The sequence below is a fragment of the Ceratotherium simum genome, chromosome 8 (genome assembly GCF_057802395.1).
Source record: "Ceratotherium simum simum isolate JZ-2026a chromosome 8, ASM5780239v1, whole genome shotgun sequence".
In the NCBI taxonomy this organism is placed as follows: domain Eukaryota; kingdom Metazoa; phylum Chordata; class Mammalia; order Perissodactyla; family Rhinocerotidae; genus Ceratotherium; species Ceratotherium simum.
In genome coordinates, this window is record NC_141907.1 from 84738520 (window position 1) to 84761306 (window position 22787).

Here is a 22787-nt window from a genome sequence, read left to right on the forward strand (position 1 = left end):
AATCATGTAATAAAATAGCCTAGGGTCAAGTTCGCTCATTCTGCCAGACCTGTTACATCTTTTTCCCGGATTATGCCGGGGGGCCTTTTCTATTCTCACCAGAATCCTCTCCATTTGATTAACAGTCTCACCTCAGACATGAGACACGGCAACTGATGGGGCTCAGGATTCTCACAGGCAGCCTGCTGGCATCACGGCCGCACCACAGATCTGCTCCGCCACAGTTACATGACGAATCTCAAGGACGCGGTATTGCTGTCTCTCCGAGGAGGCAAACTATCTATGTGAGGGGTGGGGTTAGGTAGAAGCTAGAAGGAGCAATCCCACTCTAACCACTGCCTACGCCAGCGACTCCCAACCCCAGAGGAACATAAGAATTGTTTGCAGAGCTTCTAAAATGTGGTTGTCTAAGGCCTCCCTCAGACAGAGACTAAACGTGGAACACGTGAAAATAGTAAGAATCTCAAAACCAACACACAGAAAACAAAATTGAACCAAAAGAAACTGTGTTTTGGAGGCCAGATTATGGTCAAATCTGGCCTCTAAATATGTTATATTTCAATAATAATCTGCACAATATAATTTAAATTTTTGCCATGTTTAAACCATATTTAAAGCCATGTTTCATGTAAAAATTCAAATCTCCAGCCACTTCCTATTATATAATTGTGTCATTTGCTATAAATAATTTTTACTATTATCATTTGTTATCATACTTTCTATGTTGTTTTCCTATATTCGAAACACATTTCTCTAAACCCATAATTTTCTCAAAAGTGGGAAAATTAAAATATATATCAAGAAAATCATGTAATCAAGAAAAACATGAACGAGAGCATATTTATTTGTGGTAATGAAGACTGTTCGCATATTTTCATAAGAGGCACTCGCTCTCTCTGCTCAGTAATTCTGTCTGCCAGGCCCCGTAGGCTCCCGAGTGCACAGCCCCTGCTATAGTCCCTGCCACCCCGTTCTTCACTGCAACTGCGCAAATCCTCATTGGCTGGTCTTTTCGGGGGGCGCGCATGCTCGTGGGAAAGAGAGAGTCAGGGAACATATCTTATGTGTGTTCTCCAAGTGCCCAGCGCTGCATCAGTTTGATATATGTTAAATAATAAAATTTTCTATAAGTGGGAGACCTGGGGAAATGTGGATGGTATTACTCTTATGTGGAGAAAAGAGAATGCTTGTCTCTGAGGTATTTTCATCAGGCTGTTTTTGCCAGTACTGGATATATTAAGAAGAAAAGAGGGAAAATTATCAAAACGTGGTCATTTGTACTCCATAAAAGAATAATGGCCTTTTCAGTATAACTTATATTTCCATTTGTCATATTGCTCGTGAAAGTTTTTTTGTTAAAACCATACCTGGAAAAGCTTGTGTAATAGCTGAGTTCGTGTCTAAAATAGTGATGTATCAACAGTCCACAGTGCAGCCTCTCGGAAATACTTGTGAAGGCAAGGCATCAGAAAGATGGAATCCTTAATAATAGTGTAAACAAAGACTGGGAAAAAGCTAATGCTAGAATCGGGGACTAATTCCAATTACTTCTAAGGTTGACAAAAGGGAGTTGAAATAAATAAAATCAGTAGTCCAGCCACTGACCCCAGCTCCACTACACAAATGCTAATTTTTAAAAGTGCTCGCCATTCTAGCTCTGATCTTTCTATACACACGTAGAAAGTGAAGAGGAGGGATTTGGTGTTACACTTTGCATCCTGAGACCCTCAAGTAAAGGTCTGTAATGCGGGGTGGGAGGAGCAAGAGGAATCCCGTTGTAATTTATGCAGTGCTTTATGTATTTTACTCAGTGCTTGCTGGCCTATCGGCACGTAGTACCGAAGCACCGAGTCCCGCCCTCTGTGACAGCCCCACGAGACACACGTGCCACCCCAGCTCTGGAGTTGTGAACTCTTCCTATCAAAATCCTCCACAGTCTGAGAGCAGAGAGCAAAATTTGATCTGAACCCAAGGAGTACAGCAAAGGAGAAATAAACACCAAATCTCTTGGTGAACGTGATTTTATAAACGTGTTCTCTTTCAAGGACTGAAAAAAAGAACAAGTAAATAATATGAGAACTTCAAAATCCACTCCAAAAGGAAAGGAGGGAGAATTTCATCATGAAGATTCAGGACAATTTTACTTCTGTAAATGATCTATTTAATGAGTAAGGTTGTCATATATCTTCCCAAAAAGCACTAAGGTAAAAACATGGAGATAATGGGAAAGACACACATGCATAATAAGAACATTTTGACTAACAATTTGTAATTGTTTAAATCTGAAGTTTTTTACAAATATTTTAACTTTTTAGAAAAAGTTATAAGGCTGTAACTGTAAAGAAGTATGAGTTATTTTGAATTTTGTTAAATTTAAGCTAAGCTACTCAACTTTCAGGTTCAGTACTAGACACCTGTCGACAATATACAGGAGCCAAAAAAGAAAATTTCAGAAAATTGTGAATTCATAAACAAATTGAAAACATAGAGAAGAAACAGCAGCAGAAAGTTAGGGGTCGAAGTCAGGCTGAGATGAAAACAAAACAGGTGCAAGACGTTTTAGGCGAGATGACAGGATGAGATGAAGCATGTGACATGAGGAGAAGGGATCAAGTGACAAGAGGAAGTATGGTAAAAATAAAATAAACTTGGAAGCTAAAATTTCAATAGCCAGTTAAAATCCCCATTGGTCACGATCAAAAGGACTGACAGTAGGTAAAGTCAATTATTGAAGTCGAGAACATAATTGGAGAAGGGTGTGTTCTGAATTCGTGGAAAGACCCAAAACAATCAGAAGATATGGAGAACAGAGGTTCAACTCATGTATAACAGGTGTTTTCAAACTAGGACAGAAGATACAATCAATGCCATAGCTAAACAAAGCTTTGGAGAACAGGGGGTGGGGGAAATAAGCAGACTGTGTGGGCTCACTGTCATCCAGAAAAATAAGGAAATATACTCACAGTTCAAAGCTCCCTAGCAAATCCTTATAATTACAAAGATGAAGAAACAATCCTAAAGTATTGAGGGACTATTTAACTTAGATTGTCTATTAAAAAATCAAAATCAGTTTTAAAAATTGGACAATCTATATAACAAAAATTTGAGATATTGGACTACACAGTTTATTGGAAAAAATTGCAACTCAAAAAGTTTATCTTTAGTCTGGTATTTTTTCATGTAAGAAGAAAACAATATGTATAGCTTTTGGATATCCAAGGTTCTAGAAAAGATAACATTTCTATGTCATCATGAAAGTATTACTCAAAAAACATTCTAAGAAAATGAGAGATTAATCAAAATAAAAAGCTCAAAAAGAAGTTATGATATTAAAGAATTTGTAGTGAATAATGAAGTCAATAAAATGGAACTAAATTTAAATAATGATTGTAAATTTATTTATAAAACATGTGAATGTAAAATATGGTGATAAAAAATACGTAGTGCAACAAATCATAATTTTATTGCAATAATATGGGCCCAATGCTCAAATAATTTAAAAATGTCTAGAAACTAGAATGAAATGAAATCATGCGCTTTCATTCGTGAATTTACTAATCAAAAAATATAAGGTAAAAAATATCTCTGAAATTTAAAAAGTAACCATTATTTAAAAATAAACAAAATATGTACTTTCCAAATCACTTAATATTGATATGATAAATATAATAATATACATATAGCCTTTATAAGAAAAGTCAGAAACTAAAAGTAAAGGCAAAAAGAAAAAAAGTATGCAAAAAAGATTGTGTATAAGGACAACACTTATGACAATACACATGTCAGTTAAGCACCCACAGAGCAATAACCATCACTGAGGACAAATAACACTGTGCTGAGCATTTATGTAAGCTAGCTCATCAAGTCCTCACAGCTACCCTATGAGGTAGATATTATTATCATTTTTAAGATGCATTGGTTATGTGTAACCAAGGTCACAGAACTAATAAGTGGTAGAAGTGAAATTTGAATTCGGTTCTGTTTTGCTTTGAAGCCCATGTTTGCATTCTCCTACCACACTGTCCCTCCAGCTCATCATCAATAACAACAGCTCTCTTTATGACTTCCTGGGCTTTTGCACAAGCCAGGACACCACAGAGCATGTGACCCACATTAGCTCTTTTAACCCTTGCAACAACCCAGTAAGAAAGACAATATTTATCTTCATTTTCTAGACCAAGAAACTAAAGTTTACAAAGATGGGAGGAGACAGAGCTGAGATTTGTCCCCCTGCCTGCCTGGTTTCAAATGCTGTGTTATATATTCTCTTTTATAAAAGGCACAGACTCAAATTTGGATAAAAGACAAAATCAAACTATATTTTGCTTTAAAAAGATATATGGCAAAAAAATACTAAAGAAAAGTTGAAAATTAATAGTGAATAATGATGGCTAAAAGAAACAGAAATAAAGAAGTTGTTTTAATCTTAATTTTAGAAAAAATAGAATTCAAGGCAAAAGTATTAATTAGACAAACAAAATCATTTTATTTATTTAAATTCTAAAATCCAAATAAAAGCATGTCATTTCTGTACTTTCATGTGGCAAATATTAAAGCATTAAAATAATTAATGTGGTAAAATAAAAGAATCTGACAAAACCACAGTAGTAGTGATAAGTTATGAATATTTTGAATTTTTGACTGATAAAGTAGTAAAATATAAAAAAATTAAAAGGAGTATATAAATTAGGATAATGTAAGTTTTTACTTTATGGAATATATATTTTTCAAGATTCCATAATTGATAATATAATAATATGATAGCCTATTGAAAAAATCTCAATAAAAATATGACCTATTCAACCCACTGTCTGATCTCAATACAATATGTAAAGAATTAATAGAAATTTAAACAATAAAAACAACTAAGAAAATTCTGAAAAACTCTGAAGGCAAAGAGAAAATTAAAACATAATTGACTGCTTAGAAAACAGCCCTACAAACTGTCTCTATAAATAGACCGAACTTCAGAGCCTTAGAGCTTCAGTTATTAAACAAGGGAAGGAAAACAAAGGAACTAGACACTGGAGTAGAAAATTATGGAACAAAAGCCAAGGAAATAGATCTAATAAAAGTTGAAAATTATATTTAGAATTTAAAGAATTCACAGATGTGAAAACACAAGAAATGTTGACTGATTCTAAAAGTTTATTTTTAAAAAGAGTAAACTGGCAAATCTAGAGAGAACACCAATAAGATAATCAGTCATGAGAAGATGGCAGTATACAGACTCAGAGGAATTTTTTTATTTTCTGGTATATAAAAGTATATGACTTTCTAAACAGAAATACTAATTAACAAAATTATGCCCAGTGATAATGATGTGTCAATGTAGGTTCATCAGTTGTAGCAAATGTACCGCTCTGGTGGAAGATGTTGATAATGGGGAAGGCTACTCATGTGTGGGTGAGGGGGTATATGGGAAATCTCTGTACCTTCTGCTCAGTTTTACTGCAAACTTAAAACTGACCAAAAAAATAAAGTTTATTAAAAAAATAAACTCAAATTATAAAAACAATTGTCAGATGATAAAAGGAGTTTAAAAAATATTACTAGACTAATAACTAAGAAATGTTTGCATAAGTTTTAACTCAAAAGATAACCAGGGACAAGTTTTGCCACTGAGTTATTTCAAACTCAGGTAAAAGAGAATTTTTATGTTATATGAACCATCCCATGGAGTTGAAATATTAATGTAATGTGCTAGTTATTTCATTAAGAAAAAATACATGATAATCTCAGTTAATGATGAAAAAGACATAAATCATTATCGTTCATCTATTCATTATTTTTAAAAATTTTACAAAATAAGAAAGAGGATAGTTTCTCAACATGGTCAAGAATTTCTTACTAGTTCAAGAGTAGAGCTACTCCTCTTAAGGCTAGGAACAAGATGAGGATGCTTATTATCAAGATTTGTACTTACCGTTATTCTGGAAAGTTCTAGCAACTGGAATAACTTATGAATCTGAAATAAAAAGGGTACCTATTGAGAAGAAGATAACTTTTCATTATTTTTAGATGATATACATATGTGCCTAGAAAGCCTGAGAGAATCAACTATAAGAGTCTTAAAAATTACTTAGAACAGTTGAATATAATTCAGAAACAATTTGCTTTTTTATGTACCAGCAATATTAGTTTGGAGACATCATGAAAGAAAAGAACTTATTCACTGTACATTGAAAACACAAAAAGTTCCTATTAAAAAGAGAGAGGCACACCATTCTCCTGCGTGGGTAGATTAAATAGTCTAAATTCTTCCTAAAATAATTTATAGATTTAAGGAAATCAATCTGAAAGTTCTTTTTTCCTTTGGAGAGAGAGACAACAATTTGGAATAACGCTTCTAAATTCATGAAGAAGATAAATAAATAAGAAGACCTGAAATCAGGCGAGTATTTCAGAAAATAAGAAGATGAAGAAGGCGCCACTGGCCATATATGTTATTCAAGTCTGTCAGCTATGCAGTGGTTAAAGCTGTAGTGCTTAACATTGTATTCACATAGGAATCACTAGCAGTGAAAAAAAGGGTTATATTGTAAAATTATTAGAATTTTTGCACTTTTTTTACATGAATGATACAAAATATTATCAAAAGTGCAATAAGGCATTTTCTCATCCTCCTGGTGAGAGCGTACGTGACAACACACTTCCAGGAAAGGGGATTGGCACTAAGTATCAATAGCCTAAAAAGTGTTCATACTCAAAAATTGCACTTTTAGGAGTCTATCCTGAGAAAGTAAACAGCAATACAGCCAATGACTTATGTTAAAGACTTTTAAGCACCAATAGTATATAATTGTGGGGAAAAAATGGAAGCAATAAAAAATCGCCAACAGTAGGAGAAGGGTTAAATACTTTATTGAATATACAGATTTAGGAATATGATGCAGCCACTAAAACTCATGTTTCAAAGAATATTTAATGGCATGAAACATTCTTAGGCTATATGAATAAGAGAAAAGAGCAGGAAACATATCAGTATAAACCCCATTCAGGAAAGAAAGCAAGATACACTTAAAACGGAGAAACACCAAAATGTTAAGTCCTTATTTCTGAAGAGTGTACTAGTGAGTGACAGTCACTTTGTTTTTCAGTGCTCTTCTGTATTTTCTAGGTAGTGGGGAAAAATCATGTTCTAAATCCACAACAATTAACGTGAAATGGCAAAGAATACACTTTTGATGAAAGAATTATTCTGACACTTGTCGAAATAGTAAGGCTGACTTTACTGAGGGGACCATAGCGATAAGTGTAGGGACGACTGCAGTGGGGTTTTGCAGTGGGGAGGAGAGATTGGTCTCAACTCCGAATACAACAAGGAGAAGTGGGAATTTAGAGCCGAGGAGCAGAGTGTTGGGGAGGGGCGAGGAGTGGATGGAAAATTACTAAGAGAAAACATCAGAGGTCAGAGGATTCTGGGAAACTGGCCTCACAGGTTTGCTGCTGCAGTCAGGCCAAGGTGATCTGACTCCGCGTGTGAGATGAGGGAAGAGGAGAGCCCAACCGTATATTGAGAGTGATCAGATATCCGGGGGTGGCGGGGTGGGGGTGGTGGTTCTGGCTAAACTAACTTCGCAGGATGCTTGTAAAAACTGAGCAAGGCAAAGACAGACGTGGAGGTACAAAAGGCGAGGCCTGGTTGGGAAGAGGCCTCAGAGGGGCCTGACTAAAGTGCAGTCAAGGAGAGACTATGAATATGCAGCCCTAAGTCAAGGAGATGTGGGTACTTTGCTTGGAACTTACAAATAAATCAACACTCCAAGTATCTCCTAATTTTCCCATGTGGCCCTGAGCTTGTTTTCCTGCCAATTCTCTAGCTATAGAACAAAAAAACAAACTTCAGATTTAAATCTTGGTCACTGGTTTGTTAAGTTCTATTACTGACAAGTTCTTTCCAATTGCTCACTAAACAGTTTGGTGAGATGGTGCGGCATGGTACGGCATGGTTGGAGTGGTGTGTATCCCATGGGGAAACCTATTAGCAAAGTGGGAGAAGTGTTCATATTGTAAAAACAATATGGTATTGTTATAGAAAGTCGGAAATTAGAAAAAAGTCATCACCTCTGATGCCATCACAACAGAACCACTTGTATGATCTTACAAATTCCCCTCCATGCGTCGTTATGTGTACATTTATAGCATTAAAATGTTACTGTATACACAATTTTGTATCCTGCTTTTGTATTTGTCATATATAAAAAGCACTGTCTATGTTGCCACATGGTCATTTTAATTATTGTTAGTATTTTAATGACCACCTAATATTTATTAAGTAAATATTTTATATTTTAAATTCCATGTTCTTGGGCAATCAAGTTCTTCCGTTCTAAATTTTCAGTAAAAACTATTCTTCTAGCCAGTCACTCAGTGATAGAAAGAATTTTCATGAAAAGCTCAATTCACTTTCTTGCCTAATCTGTAGATTCATATACTCACCACTACAGGTTGCTTGATGTTTGTGTGACCAATATTTGTTCAAATGGAAAATCTTGTAAACACAAATTGATCCAAAAGAACTACAACTTTAGGGGCCGGCGCAGTGGTTAAGTGCACGCGCTCTGCTTCTGCGGCCCGAGTGTTCACAGCTTTGGATCTCGGGCGCGCTCCATTGCACGGCTTGTCAAGCCATGCTGTGGCGGCATCCCGTATACAGTGGAGAAACATGGGCACGGATGTTAGCCCAGGGCCGGTCTTCCTCGGCAAATGAGGAGGATTGGCATGGATGTTAGCTCAGGGCTGATCTTCCTCACACATAAAAAAACTACAACTTCAGAAACTATAGTTTGTCTTGAAGCTTTTACAATAAGAGACCAAGAATCTGCAATATATACAGTTAGCAGTCTGACAAATGCTCTCCAATGAAAATTATGTTAAACTCATACTAACCCTTTGAAAATAAACTAATAATAAATGTTAAATTGGGGAAGAAGGAAAACAATCCTTCCACTCCCCCATAAAATAGTAATCTAAATGCAACAAAGCAATTTTGCACACCCTACTAAAAATTACAGGTTGCAGGTTTCGGTTTGACTAGTCTGCCCTTGGGAGGAAAGGTGGCAAAGTGCCTAAATTATTTTCCTTTGCACCGTGTCATGCCTAATAGTAGTTTATGAAGACAATTTGCTTTAATCTTTTTGGTGTGAAAAAAAGAAGCGAAAGCAGATGTCTGTAAAATTAGTCTAGTTGTAAACGACTCAGTTTCAGGACTTGATCAGTCTAGAACTTCTGCTGCTCCTAACTTTTGTTCTTCTGTTCTTTCTGCACAACCACACAAGGCTGAACTCCATCGCTCCCCAAAAAGTCATCTTACTTATATTTTAGTAGCTAGAATTTGAAATATGAAGCGGTAACTGAAATGAATATTATTAAAAAGATTCAGTATTTTTTTAATTCAGCTAAACCTGTACATATAGGAAAACGGAAGCTGGTGCAGTTTTCTGGGAAGACTTTCCTTGAGACAACTTCCACAGAAGCAGAAAATCCAGCTGCATGGGTTATTTGAGATAAAAATGGGTTCACACTTAGGCAAAGAGAGGACAGAAGTGAGGTGCAGGTTCATGACATAGCTGTTAACTGGTGATGCTACCCCTCCACGCTGGCAGGAATGGCACCCAGAATCCTACTGTAGATGCACTGCAGGAATGAGTTGGAGTGTGGAGGCCAGTGAGAAGCGAGTGGTGTAAGAAGCAAGATCTCGATGATTACCTGTGCTGTGCGCTTCTGACCCAGGGAGCCTCGGGCTGCCTTGTGCTTCTCCCATTCCCCTGGGATTTCACGCTCCATCATCCCTGAAGGAAAAGATTTAGAGTATAGAATCTGTTGACATCTTGTTCATTCTAGGAGAGTAGGACTTCTGAAGAGAAAAGACAAGCCAAAAAAGCCCAGTGAGAATCAGGCCAATTGGCCACGGAGCAGTTTTGTGTGCGTGTGAGTCTTTTCCGAAAGGACCCCCTCTGTGTCCCTGCTCCAAGGTTCACTGCTAGAGTCCTTCTCAAAACTGAGAGGGACAGGAGAGATCATGCCAAGATAGCCGTGAGGCTCAAGTCCCCTTAAATACTTAAAACCTGCTGTCGAGTACTTGAAACTTCCCTTTTCCAGACTGTTCCTAACACGATCAACGAATCCGTATTATTCTAGAATTTGAATGCCCTCCCGGTTTCCCAAATCCTTGTCAGTCTGGTCCAGATACAGTCTAGTAGATCTATCCATTCCTTGAAGAAGGGCTCCCAGGAGTGAGCGAGTTCCCCAGGGACAGCTCACTAGTACACAGTGGGGCAAGAACACGATTCTCTCCTTCTAGACTCTATGGGCATATTTAGATGCGATGGAGCATAAGACATGTGCTGCTCTTGAGTGACCCAGTCCCTCCCGAGATAATCCAGTGAGTGTCTTGGACTTGATAGAAATATATAAATGAGAAGGTACAAACTCAAATGAGTTCTGCCTCCAGGCAGGTAGCACAAGTGTGACATCCTCCATGACTAGAAGGAGTGACAGGGATTGGGGCAGCCTGGAGCACACATAGCGTCCCTAAAGGCATACAGGTTCACTTATGTCTTTAAAGACCATGTGGGACCGAAAAAAACACTGAATTCACCCGTGGTCTGCAATTTGTTAGCACTGTACCTCAGGCCAGTCTCTGGTGTGACATTAACAGCCACACGTGGGAAATCGGACCTTCTAGCGCTCTTATTGTGCTAACCAAATAACACATGGTGTGCTCCAAAATAAACTTTTTTGAAAAGGAAGCAGTTCACTACCAAATGACCAGCAATTATTTATTTTAAATCTTTCAGGAATAAATTTTCAAATAATCCTAAACCTCTTGTGACATTCGGATGTTGGTTGAGATCTCTTCCCAAAACTAGAGAGATTATGTTTATTCCACAAAAATATTTGCTATTAATAATAATGTTAATATTGATTTACCTTTGTATTTGGCAGGCGCTTTGCTAAGTATTTTGTGTGCGTGAATGAAAGTAATCCTCAGAGAAAGAACATGACATTGGCACTTCCCACAATGAGTGTGGTTCAGAATCTTTGCTGTTGTTCTTTCCCTCTCATCCCTGTGTGTTTTCAGTGATGACGCTCTTTACCAATAACACTAGTGCCAGGAACCAGAATCCTTGGAAAGAAATTCATTAAAAAAATTGTACCGATTTATTCTGTAACTGCTCATAGACCGATTAGAACAAGAAACTCAAACTGCTTATGTTTAGAGTGCTTTTCTCTCCAGTTGTCACATGTTGACTTGTGATTGCAATACCCTTCCCTCACGTTGTAGACAGAGCTGCTCGGGCGGAGAGTCAAGCCTTTTCCACTGCGAGGGGCTGCCTGGCTGTGGGGCAGGAAGAGCTCATCCTCCTGCAGGAGAAGGTCAAGAATGGGAAGCTGTCTGTGGACGAAGCTCTGGAGAAATTTAAACAATGGCAGATTGGAAAGACTGGCCTGGAAATGATTCAGCAGGTAATACTGACCCCATCCCTTCTGGAACACTCGCTAAGCTCCTAGCCTCCTTGTAAATGTTTAGTCTTCACCAGAAATACAGGTAACTGTTCTTTTGTTTTTAATTAGCCACAGGAAAAAAAAAAAAAAAAGATGTTTTCAAACTACCAATTAGAAGTTTGAAACTATGCAGTCTTTATGTTTACAAACCTTTGGAGGACTCAATGCTGGGACTTGTGTCTCAGAGCTAACACTTAATCAGCATATAGGGCTGTCCTTAGTACAGTGAATGTTCTGTAAGTCTTACCGCTGAAACTAGGGTGAAGCATCTTTACACTAACCTGTGCTCAGCATTCTGAAGAGTGTGTTATGTAGACCAGGCTTAAAGGGACAAGAAAACGGTTGAAATCATATCCAGCAACAGTCCTAAATGAAATGTAATAAGTTTTATCTTCTCTTCCCCTTAAACTTTGGGGAAAAAAAAAAACTGTATATATATATATATATTTATATACACATATATATAGATGTCAGTCCGGATTTGCAGAGAAATGATGCCAAGAGTATAAACTTCAGATAAGCTTGTCTTCTATAAATATAATTTACATCTGAGAGGGATTAGAGTAGGTGGTTCTGAGATAAGAATGAAAACAAAATATACCACAGACACTCCATGACTTTCCTCAGTGAGGGGATCAGGACCGTGTTCTGTTTATCTCACAGGCCTTCCCACTCCCAAAATATTCCCACAGTGTTTTTCTTCTCGTCACAGAAAGCCCCAGAGCCTTAGAAACCAGTTCTCAGGCAGCTATTTGATTAAATACATTTAATTAGCTAGTTTAGGCCAAAGTATAAATAATCATTAATAGCTTAATATGCTACCATTCCCAAGACATCATTTCTATTTAAAAACAATGCTTAGGAAGACATTTTTAAACAACAGAAAAATTAGTCCCAGTGGTGAAATTTCAAACAATGTGGCATGTAGGCAGGAGACATTTAGGCCGAATGCTCTCCCAGCACATCCAAGGTCACCCCTGGTCAGAAACCGCCTATCTCTTGGGCAGCTCTGGCTGTGGGCTGGTGGCGGGACCTGGTCCAGATTTGGCAGTGTCTAGCAAGAGCAACTATTTGTGCCAAACAAATGCGAAAGCACACTGACTGCGGGGTCCTGCGACTGATCATTGCTCATGATCAGAATTACAGCACTGCTCCTTACTCTGTGCCCAGGCCATCACCATCAGACATCCCTCTTATCCTGAATGGGCAAGATGTGCTCAAGTGCAGACCTACAAATCACTGTCCTAGCAATGCTAGATTATATAAGTTTTGTTGAAATAAGTCAATTGTCCTTCATCCTCCTTAGACCCTTCAATAATAAAGCCTACAATTTAGAGTAATCCAACTGAAATACCTTCTTGGAAATGATTTCACTAGTTGTTTTATTAAACACCTGGTTGTTTCTATTTTCTTTGTGTATGTATATTGAACATTGTTTACAAAGAATTTAAGGTGGACCATACTCACTACAGCAGTCTCCCCTTAGCCGCAGGGAATACGTTCCCAGACCCCCAGTGGATGCCTTAAACCACAGATAGTACCAAACCCTAAATATACTATGTTTTTTCCTATACATGCGTACCTATGATAAAGTTTAATTTATAAATTAGGCACAGTAAGAGATTAACAACAATAACAAAATAGAACAATTATAACAATATACTGTATAAAAGTTACCATAGATCTTAACAACCTCAGCATATGATATTTTTCTTTCCTTATCAAGTCCAGAACTTTCACCATTTCACTTAAAGGAAGTACTTGATGGCTTCTCTTTGCCATATCTGAATTGCCAGCATCAATACTCTTGCACTTTGGGCCATTATTTAAGTAAAATAAGTGTTATTTGTACACAAGCACTTCGCTACCCAACCATGGATCTGATAACCAAGACACTACTAAGTGACTGGGGCGGGTAGCATGTACAGTGTGGATACACTGGACAAAGGGATGATTCACGTCCTGGGAAGAACAGTGTGAAATCTCATCAGCCTACTCAGAACAGTGCGCAATTTAAAACTTATGAATTGTGTATTTCTGGAATTTTCCATTTAATATTTTTGGACTGTGGTTGACTGCAAGGTAACTAAAACTGTGGAAAGCGAAACCGTGGATAAGAGAAAACTACTGTACTTTAAGACTGATCTGACTTATCTAATATATAGGGACAATAGGATAATGAATATGGTTAGTGGTTATGCAAAACAAAACAAAACAAAATTAGCCTGTAAATGCAAGAACAGGCACTAAGTCTACTTTCCGTAAGAGCCAAAAGTTCAATGACTCTGACTGAATACTGTTCGAAGAATCAGTCAGTCCTTTTCCTCTTTTTTCCCAGCTTTATTGAGATATAATTGACATATAACATTGTGTAAATTTAAGGTGTACAAAATGTTGATTTGATACACTTATATATTGCAAAATGCTTACCACCATAGCATTAGCTAACATCTCCATCATGTCATATTAATATGACATTTCTTTTTTGGGGTGAAAGCATTTAATATCTACTCTCTTAGCAACTTTCAAGTATATAATACAATACTGTGTACTGTAATCACCATGCTGTACATTAGATCCCCAGAACTTATTTATCTTATAGCTGGAAGTTTGTATCCTTTGACCAACATCTCCCTTTTTCCCCTTACACCTAGCCCTTGGTAACCACTATTCTACTCTCTGTTTCTATGTGTTTGGCTTTTTCCGATTCCACATATAAATGATATCACATGGTATTTGTCTTTCTGTCTCTGGCTTTTTTCACTTAGCATACTACCCTCAAGGTCCACTCATGTTCTTGTGAATGGCAGGATTTTCTTCTTTATCATGGCTGAACAATATTCCTATCTTCTTTCTATCCTATCACATCTTCTTTATCCATTCATCCATTGACAGACTTCGTTTGTTGTTGTCATGTCTTGGCCATTGTGAATAATACTGCAGTGAACAATATCCTGTTTTCATTTCCTTTGGATATCTACCCAGCAGTGAGATTGCTGGATCATATCGAAGTTCTATTTTTAATTTTTTAAGAAACCTACATACTGTTTTCCATAGTGGCTGCACCAATTTACATTCCCACCAACAGTACACAGGGTTCCCTTTTCTCCACAACCTGCTAACACTTGTTATTTCGTGTCTTTTTTTGATGATAACCATTCTAACAGGTGTGAGGTGAGATCTCATTGTGGTTTTGATTTGCATTTCTTTAATGATTAGTCATACTGAACACCTTTTTATATACCCATTGGCTGTTTGTATGTCTTCTTTGGCAAAATGTCTATTCAGATCCTCTGCTCATTTTTTAACCAGATTATTTGGGTTTTGCTAATGAGTTGTATGAGTTCTTTATATATTTTGGATATTAACCCCTTATCAGATATATGATTTCCAAATAGTTTCTCCTATTCTGTAGGTTGCTTTCTTGGTTTGTTAATTGTTTCTTTTGCTGTGCTTTTAAGTTGATGTAGTCCCACTTGTTTATTTTTGCTTTTGTTGCTTGTGCTTTTGGGTGTCATATCCAAAAAATCGTTGCCAAGACCAATGTCAAGGAGCTTTTTCCCTCTGTTTCCTTAATTGTTCCTTAACATGATGGCCTGGACAACAGTCAAAACAACAAAAAAATGAATACCCTCCCCATTTCCCCAACATATGCACACACACACTCATTCTCATACACTTTTCAATATTACTCTTATAGTTTACAAAAATATTCATTTGTATCCTGAGGATGAATCCATCAGAAATAACTGTGAAGTTATGTTATTATTGACAGAGGTATTATCCTAAGAAAATAAGAGGAAACATATGGCACAAACGTAGAGTTAATAATAGAAGAGTTTCTAGAATAATGAAGATCCGCGTGGAATCGCTGGAGCTGAAGGTGAGAAGTTTGAGGAGATGAAAACCTTGCCTTTCACTCTCCTCACTCCTCACTTGCTCATGATCACTGAGGACCTAAAGAAGAACGTTTGCTCTACTCCTAGGAGACCATCTCTAAGGCAATGAAAACAACTCTCTATTTAGGAAACGTGGTTTCTAGGTTTCAGGGGAAACCCTTAAGGAAAAGCACTACTCTTAGGTTCTCTTCTAAAAGGGGATTTTTTGAATGTTAGCTTGTTTTACATTTTGGTTAGAAAGATAATAGATGTTCATCGTAGAATATTTGGAAAGCAAAGAAGGATCGCAAATGAGCTAAGAAAGGGAATCCAGTTATGTATCATTTACTCCCCTGTCCCTAGTTGTTAGAAGGATTTTGTAGTTCTTAGAAGGAATTCCTAGGAATGTTATCAGATACATACCCAGGTCCTTTACCTGCCACACAAGAGGGGCCAAATAAAAACTGGAATGCCAGGCTTATGGCAAGGAAAGAGTTTTTATTTCGGGTGATGTCAGCCAGGAGACGAGAGCTCTCAAATTCCTCCCGTCTCCCCAAAAGATGGGAGGCAAGGGGTTTTAAAGGTTGTGAGGGAGAGCATGTGCTGGGGTTTTAGGTAGGGGAGGGGGAGCATGTGGACGTGGTGGTTGGCACCTTCCCACCAGCCTGCGTTTGGCCTTGAAGACTGAATTTCTTTCCCTTGACTGTGTGGACTTTTCTGGTTGGTTTTCATCTTCAGCCTGTGTTTGGCCTTGTGAGGCTGAATCTTGATGTCTGGACCTTGATTTCCTGGGAAAGACAGCTCACTCATATACTGAGGAGGGACAGAAAGACCTGGTTAGTTTTAAACAACTGTTGATGATGCTGAATATGCACAGCTGCAGTTAACAAAGCTTATCTCAAAGTTTTTGCTCTCTTCTTCTAGCCGAGGGAAGATTTTTGTAACCTCTTCATGCTTGGTTTCAGGAAGGATGGTGCCCTACAGAGGCTGGAGATGGGTTCAGATACCAACAAATCCCCATCGTGTCACCCTCCTGCTTTTGGATACCAAATAGCCAATGTAGACTCCTCAGGTGTCAGATTGGGAAAACAGCTCCCAAAAGAACTGGGCTCTGGGTTCCAATCCTGACTCTACCCCTTATAACTCTGATTTGGGAGAGTTACTTAACCTTTCTGTACCTCAGTTTTCATATATGTAAAATGAGATGAAGACGTTTTATATATACTTTATGAAGTTGTGAGGATTAAGTAAGATAGTATATGTAAAGTGTCAAGGATGGTGATCGGGATATGGTAAGTAGCAAATTAGTACTAAGTAGTCGGGGGGTACTGGTAGTAGTAGTTGATGTTTTCATCTTGATCCATGACAAATTTGTACACCTTGACTTCTGTTTCCTGGTTGTTTCCTCATTAAGGAAAAACTACGCCAACTACGAGATTGTATTATTGGGAACAGGCCAGAAGAAGAAAATGTCTTTGGTAAGTAAAATTTGCCTGTTATTCAAAAAGGATAGTGATGAAGTGGAAAATACAAGGACTGTGAAGTCACACAGGCCTGAATTCAGATCTACACTTCATCACTTCCAGCTGTGTGACCTGAAGAGTGTCTCAATCCCTGGTGCTGGGGTTCCTTGTCTGAAGAACAGGAATAATTATACATACATCTGGAAGTGGTTGTGTGAGTTAACAAATAAAATACTTTTCACCTACTCTGACCCATAATGAACCTTCAATAAATACTAGTTACTTTCTTTCCTTTGATTTCTTTGTAAGTTGCAAATAAGATAATTCTGCTCCAGTTTTTTTATGAGCCGTTATACAGAGTATTGAATTATTGAGTCATATTTTTTTAATAAAGTAGAATATTCTCAATATAATCACTTCTCACAGTTGTCCACATATGGATCATTTTAAATTGTAAATCTCAGGTTGCTTTCCCCTGCAGCTAGCATGCTTCTTGGCAATGCAGATTCCCCATGCTAATAATTAACAGTTGCTCTCAGAGGAAAAAAAGACCCATTTTAAAGTTAATGCAGACCAAACATTATTAAGATGGTAAATCTTCTCCAAAGATAAACAACACATTATAAAATTGAAAATAAATTATGTTATCATTATCTGACCATTCTTTCTCCAAGTCCCTACGCCTGCACTGATAATTAAAACTAACAACCACTATCAAAGCTTGAAAGTTTCCCTTCCTTCCATTTTCAATAATATTGCATAGCTTTTAGTTAGTGCTTCATGTTGAAATGCACCCTATTAAAATTCATTTTCTTTTCAAATATTGGGCTGTTATCTACTTTTCCGTAGAGAATTCTTTAAGCTCTCTTAGATATGTTTTCTAAAGCAGAAATATACTTTCTAAAATAACTACGGTGATAAACCCAGGACTAATTTGCAGATAACTGAGTTCTACAGTTTTCTATTCTAATGTGGGATAAGATTAAGATTTTGACAAAGTATAAAATTACAAAATATATCAATAATTTTACTAAGGAATATTAACTAGTAGTAGCTAATATTTATTGACTATATACTATACACTTAATATTATCTTATTAATTTCTTACAATAACCCTTTGAGGTAGGCATTAGTCCCAATTTATAAATAAGGAAACTGAGACTCTGAGAAACTAGGAAGCCCAAAGACACACAGATTTGAAACTATAACCTATTTCTGTTTGAATCCAAAGTCCATATACTCTTAATCATTGGTATCTTAATTATGAGTCAACTAGTTCCCCTTCCAACCAAAATGGAATAAGTAGTACCAGACACATCCTCCCATAGCACAAAACACTAACACTGGGCAAAAAGAGGAGGCAACCAATGTGTGGGAGTAGGTAATAGGCAGCCTAAGTCTATAATCCCAGAGACAAAACTTATGAGGAGGCTTTCATGATTGCCCAGGAGACTGATTTCCTGAATACAATCTGTGCAAAGCAAGGCAGTCTTGTTGAAAGGCAAAGATCAAAGTTCAGGGCAGCCAAGGCTGCTGGAATGTATGTGATGGGTCATTGAAGCAGAGGTAACTGTGTAGAAAGGTAGCCTCAGAGGGAGTGAAGGTCTCCACCAGGCTGTGGCTGAGAGACGAGCTGTACATGTGCAGGGCAAGACCGCTCAAGGCATACAAGATAGCAGCTTCTAGGGCACTGAAGGCAGAACAGAGACACTAGAGTTTGAGCAGAGCCAGGAAAAAACTGTACTGGGGATGTTTGAGCTCCTGCCCTGCCAGAGTGGAAAGGTCTCCTTACACTTTCTCAAAATACCTGGCATCTTGCTATGACATCCAAGAGATGTCATGAATAAGGACCGTGACTTAGAGTAAGACCCACTCTAGACCTGCCCTAACAAAGCCTAAAACCAAGCCCCCACAAGATCCACATGGAAGATAGTTTGTAGGCTCAGTCCCACTGAGGGCCTCAGAAAACACCTCAGGCTTTCTATAGGTCAACACTGAAAACAGCATAAAACCAAGCCTACACAAGTTCATGCCAGTAATGAAACTGCCTGCTAAAATTAGAACCTACACTTATTAGAGGAATACTACAGAATCCAGAATACACAACAGATTATCTATAATGTGGAGTATTCAATTTAAAAAAGAAAAAAGAAGATATACAAAGATATAAGAAAATGTAATTCATAGAAAAGAAAAAGAAAGCCATCAATAAAAACTGAACCTGAGATGGTTGATTGCTGATCTAGCAAAGACTTTAAATCAGCTCTTATAAACATAATTAAATTAATGAAAAATATGATTTTAAGGAGTGATTAAATAGGAACTCTCAGAATAAAAACTGAAACTATGTAAAAGAACCAAATGGAAATTATAGAAATTAAAATTACAATAAAAGAAGTGAAAAATTTATCAAATGAGCTTATCAGCAGATTTGGTAAAGCAAAACTAAGAGTTAACAAACTTGAAGATAGATCAAGAGAAATTATCCAATATGATGAACAGGGAGATAAAAAGACTTTGAAAATGAACAGAGCCTCAGGGACATGTAGGACAATATAACACAGTCTAGCATACATGTAATTAGAGTCCCAAAGGAGAAAAGAGTGAGGTTGGGGCAAAACATTTTAAAATAAGTGATGGCTAAAAACTTGATAAATTTAATGTAAACCACCTCCATACAGTTCCAAGAACTTCAAAACACCCCAATTAGCATAACTGTTAAGAGAACTACATCTAGGCAATTTGCAGTCAAAACTACTTCAAGCCAAGGTACAGAGAAATTCTTGAAAGTAGCCAGAGAAAAGAGACACATTACATATAGAGGAAAAAGCATAAGAATATTCTCTATTTCTTATCAGAAACAGTATAATAAATACTAAAGAATGTTATACAGAATAAAGGGGATATTAACAAACAGAAACTCAGAGCCACACCAAGGAATAAAGAATACTGAAAAGTATACAAAACAGGTAGATATAAAATACTATGTTTTCTTTCTTCTCGTAAATTATTTCAAAGACAAGTGTTTAAAGCAAAATAATAACACTTAAGTTGGAGGTTAAAACATATGAAAGAAGGAAAAGATATGAAAACAAACACACAAAGACAGAGGATGCAAATATGTGGAATTATATGGTTGCAAAATGTTTATATGGTGAAGTTCAAAGTATGGAATGTGAAAAATCAGGTATAAAGAAGAGGAATGGATAAGGTGGGAAGTATGAAGGATCAAGTATAAGGCATGAAGCATGAAGAGGTACACTGTGGTCCCTAAATAGACTCTGATAAGTTAAGGATGCATATTTTAGTTATAAAGCAACTGCTAAAAAATAAATAGATATATAAATAAATAAATAGGAAACTAAGAGAGGAAATAAAATAAAATGGAACACTGAAAAGCTATTTGATTCACCAAAACTAAAGCAGGAAAGTAGCAAAAGAGGAACATAAACAAAATGGATAAGTAAAAAACTGAGAACAAGATGGTAGTGTTAAACTGAGCCATATCAATAATTATGTTAAATGTAAATGGGTTAGATACTTCTTCTAAAAGGTAGACATTTTCAGGCAGGATAATAAAGCAATATCCAAATTTATGCTGTCTAAAAGACATTCATTTTAAATATAGGACACAGAATGTTTGAAAGTAAAGGCTGGTAAAGAATTTACCATGCCAACAGTAAGCATAGGAAAGTTGGCATGGCTATATCAACATGAGACAAAATAAATTTCAATACAAAGAGTATTACAAGAGGCTATTACAAAATGATAAAAGGGAAGTTCACTAGGAAGATATAAAAAGCCTAAATATCTGTGTACTTTATGCTGTATATGTAGTTGTTATGCATTTTATCAAAACTCATGAAGCAAAATTTGATAGTACTCAGAGATGTTTTCACCTCTTTTTTAGTAATTGATAGAACAAGTAGACAAAAATCAATAATAATGTAGAAAATCTAAACAACACTATCAACTAACTGGACCTAATAGACACTTACAGAACAAGACATCAAAAAAACTCAGAATACACGTATATTTAAGGTATACATGGAGGGGTCGCCAAGACAGGACACATGCTCAGCTATAAAAAAAAGTTTCAACAAATTTCAAAGGATTGAAATCTTCAGAGCATGTTTTCTGAAAGATATCAGTCTTTTAAAAATCTTACATTCTCTTACCACAACAAAAATAAATTAGCATTTAAGAAATTAGAAATATCTCTCAAAATAGTTAAGAATTAAATACAAGATTTCAAAATAAGCTATGAGTCAAATAAGAAATCACAAGAAAATATTTCAACATAAATGATAATGAAAACAGAACATATCAAAATTGTTAGAATGCAGCTAAAATAGTACTTACAGGTAAACTTATGTCTATAAATGTTATAGTAGAAAAGACAAAAAGCTTAAGATCAATGATCTAAATTTCCACTATGGGAACCAGAAAATGAAAAGCAAACTAAATCTAAAAAGAGGTATGAAGAAGAAATAATAAGGATCAGATCAAAAATCAATGAAAAATGAAAGAGATGAACAATAGTGAAAACCAAAAATTAGTTATTTGAAAACATAACTAAAATTGATAAGCCTGTGACAAAAATGATCATGAAAAAAGAGAAAACAAGAGTTACCTATATCAGGAAAATAAAGTGAGGCTATCACAACAGATCCTACAGATATTAAAAAGATACTAAGAAAATATAATTAACTTTTTGCCAGTACATTTAACAACTTAGACAAAAAGAACAAATTAATTAAAAAAGAAAACTTGCCAAAAGTGACTCAAAAAAAAAACCTATACTTCCCTGAGTGTACCTTTTTGTATAGTTTCTGACTTTTAGAACTTTGTGAATATGAATACATATTCAACAAGCAAAGATGGGGCTGGGAAGGGGGAAAAATGGAACATAAGCAGAAGAAAATGAACCTAGTGGTATTACAAATAAATAACATATTTACACCGACACGAGATAAAAAAAAAAAAACTAACATAAATAAATTTAGAAAACAGTATATTCTGAGGATAAAAATAAAAGAAAAAAACAGTACATGAAAATTGTATTCTATACTCCAGTTAGTAGAGCTTACTTCTCTATAGGGGTATAGTTTAGCAATTTCAAAACTACTTTATGTATGTTCTAGGACTGAGTAAATAAATAAATGTACTATGGATAATGAGAGCCAGGTTTCCTATTGTCAGAGAAAGAAATTACAACTAAGGAAAAAAGAAGGCTAGAATGAATCTTGCTGTGTTGGATTGGAATTGGAGGTTAAAGTATAGCAACTCATGGCTGTTAATATATATTACGGATAGATATAGAAATATAGTTGTATGTGTATGTACATTTCCTTCGCTCTGTCTGCTGAAAGGACTAAGAAGCAATGACAGCCAATGAGCACTTTTAGCACCCAGATGTTAGGTTACAAAAACTAATGGCCAATAAGCATGTGAAAATATGCTCAACACCATTAATCATCAGGAAAATGCAAATTAAACTACAATGAGATACCAATACACAAGTATAATGGCTAAAATTTTAAAATATTGTCAAAATTAGTGATTAGGACATGGAACAACTGGACATGCATTGCATGCATTGCTGATGGGAGTATAAAGTGGTGTGATGACTTTGAAAAAGTTAAGTATGGACTTACTATATGGCCTAGACAATCCACTCCTAGGTATTCTTCCAAGAAAAATGAAAGCGTTGTGTCCATCCAAAGACTTGTTCACAAAAGTTCTTAGCCGTTTCATTTATAATAGCCAAACTGGAAATAATCCAAATGTTCAATAGAAGAATAGATAATTATATTGTGGTATATTCATGCAATGGAATGCTACTCAGCAATAAAAAGGAATACCTACTATCACACACAACAACATGAATGAATCTCGCAGATATTATGCTGAGTGAAAGATACCAGAGACAAA

At 36.3% G+C, this 22787-nt stretch overlaps 1 protein-coding gene across 5 annotated transcripts in view; it reads left to right on the top strand.

Annotated features, from left to right (window-relative positions):
- BANK1 (B cell scaffold protein with ankyrin repeats 1) overlaps nt 1-22787 on the top strand; it is a 313509-nt gene that overhangs the window by 286869 nt on the left and 3853 nt on the right. For 4 of the 5 annotated variants that reach the window (XM_087434645.1, XM_087434643.1, XM_087434644.1 and 1 more), the window contains exons 12-13: nt 11291-11472; nt 16804-16867. In XM_087434645.1, coding sequence (XP_087290771.1) covers nt 11291-11472; nt 16804-16867 — 246 coding nt within the window. Of the gene's footprint in view, nt 1-125; nt 269-11290; nt 11473-16803; nt 16868-22787 lie in introns of those variants that run through there. The other variant, XM_087434647.1, reaches the window with a different exon arrangement.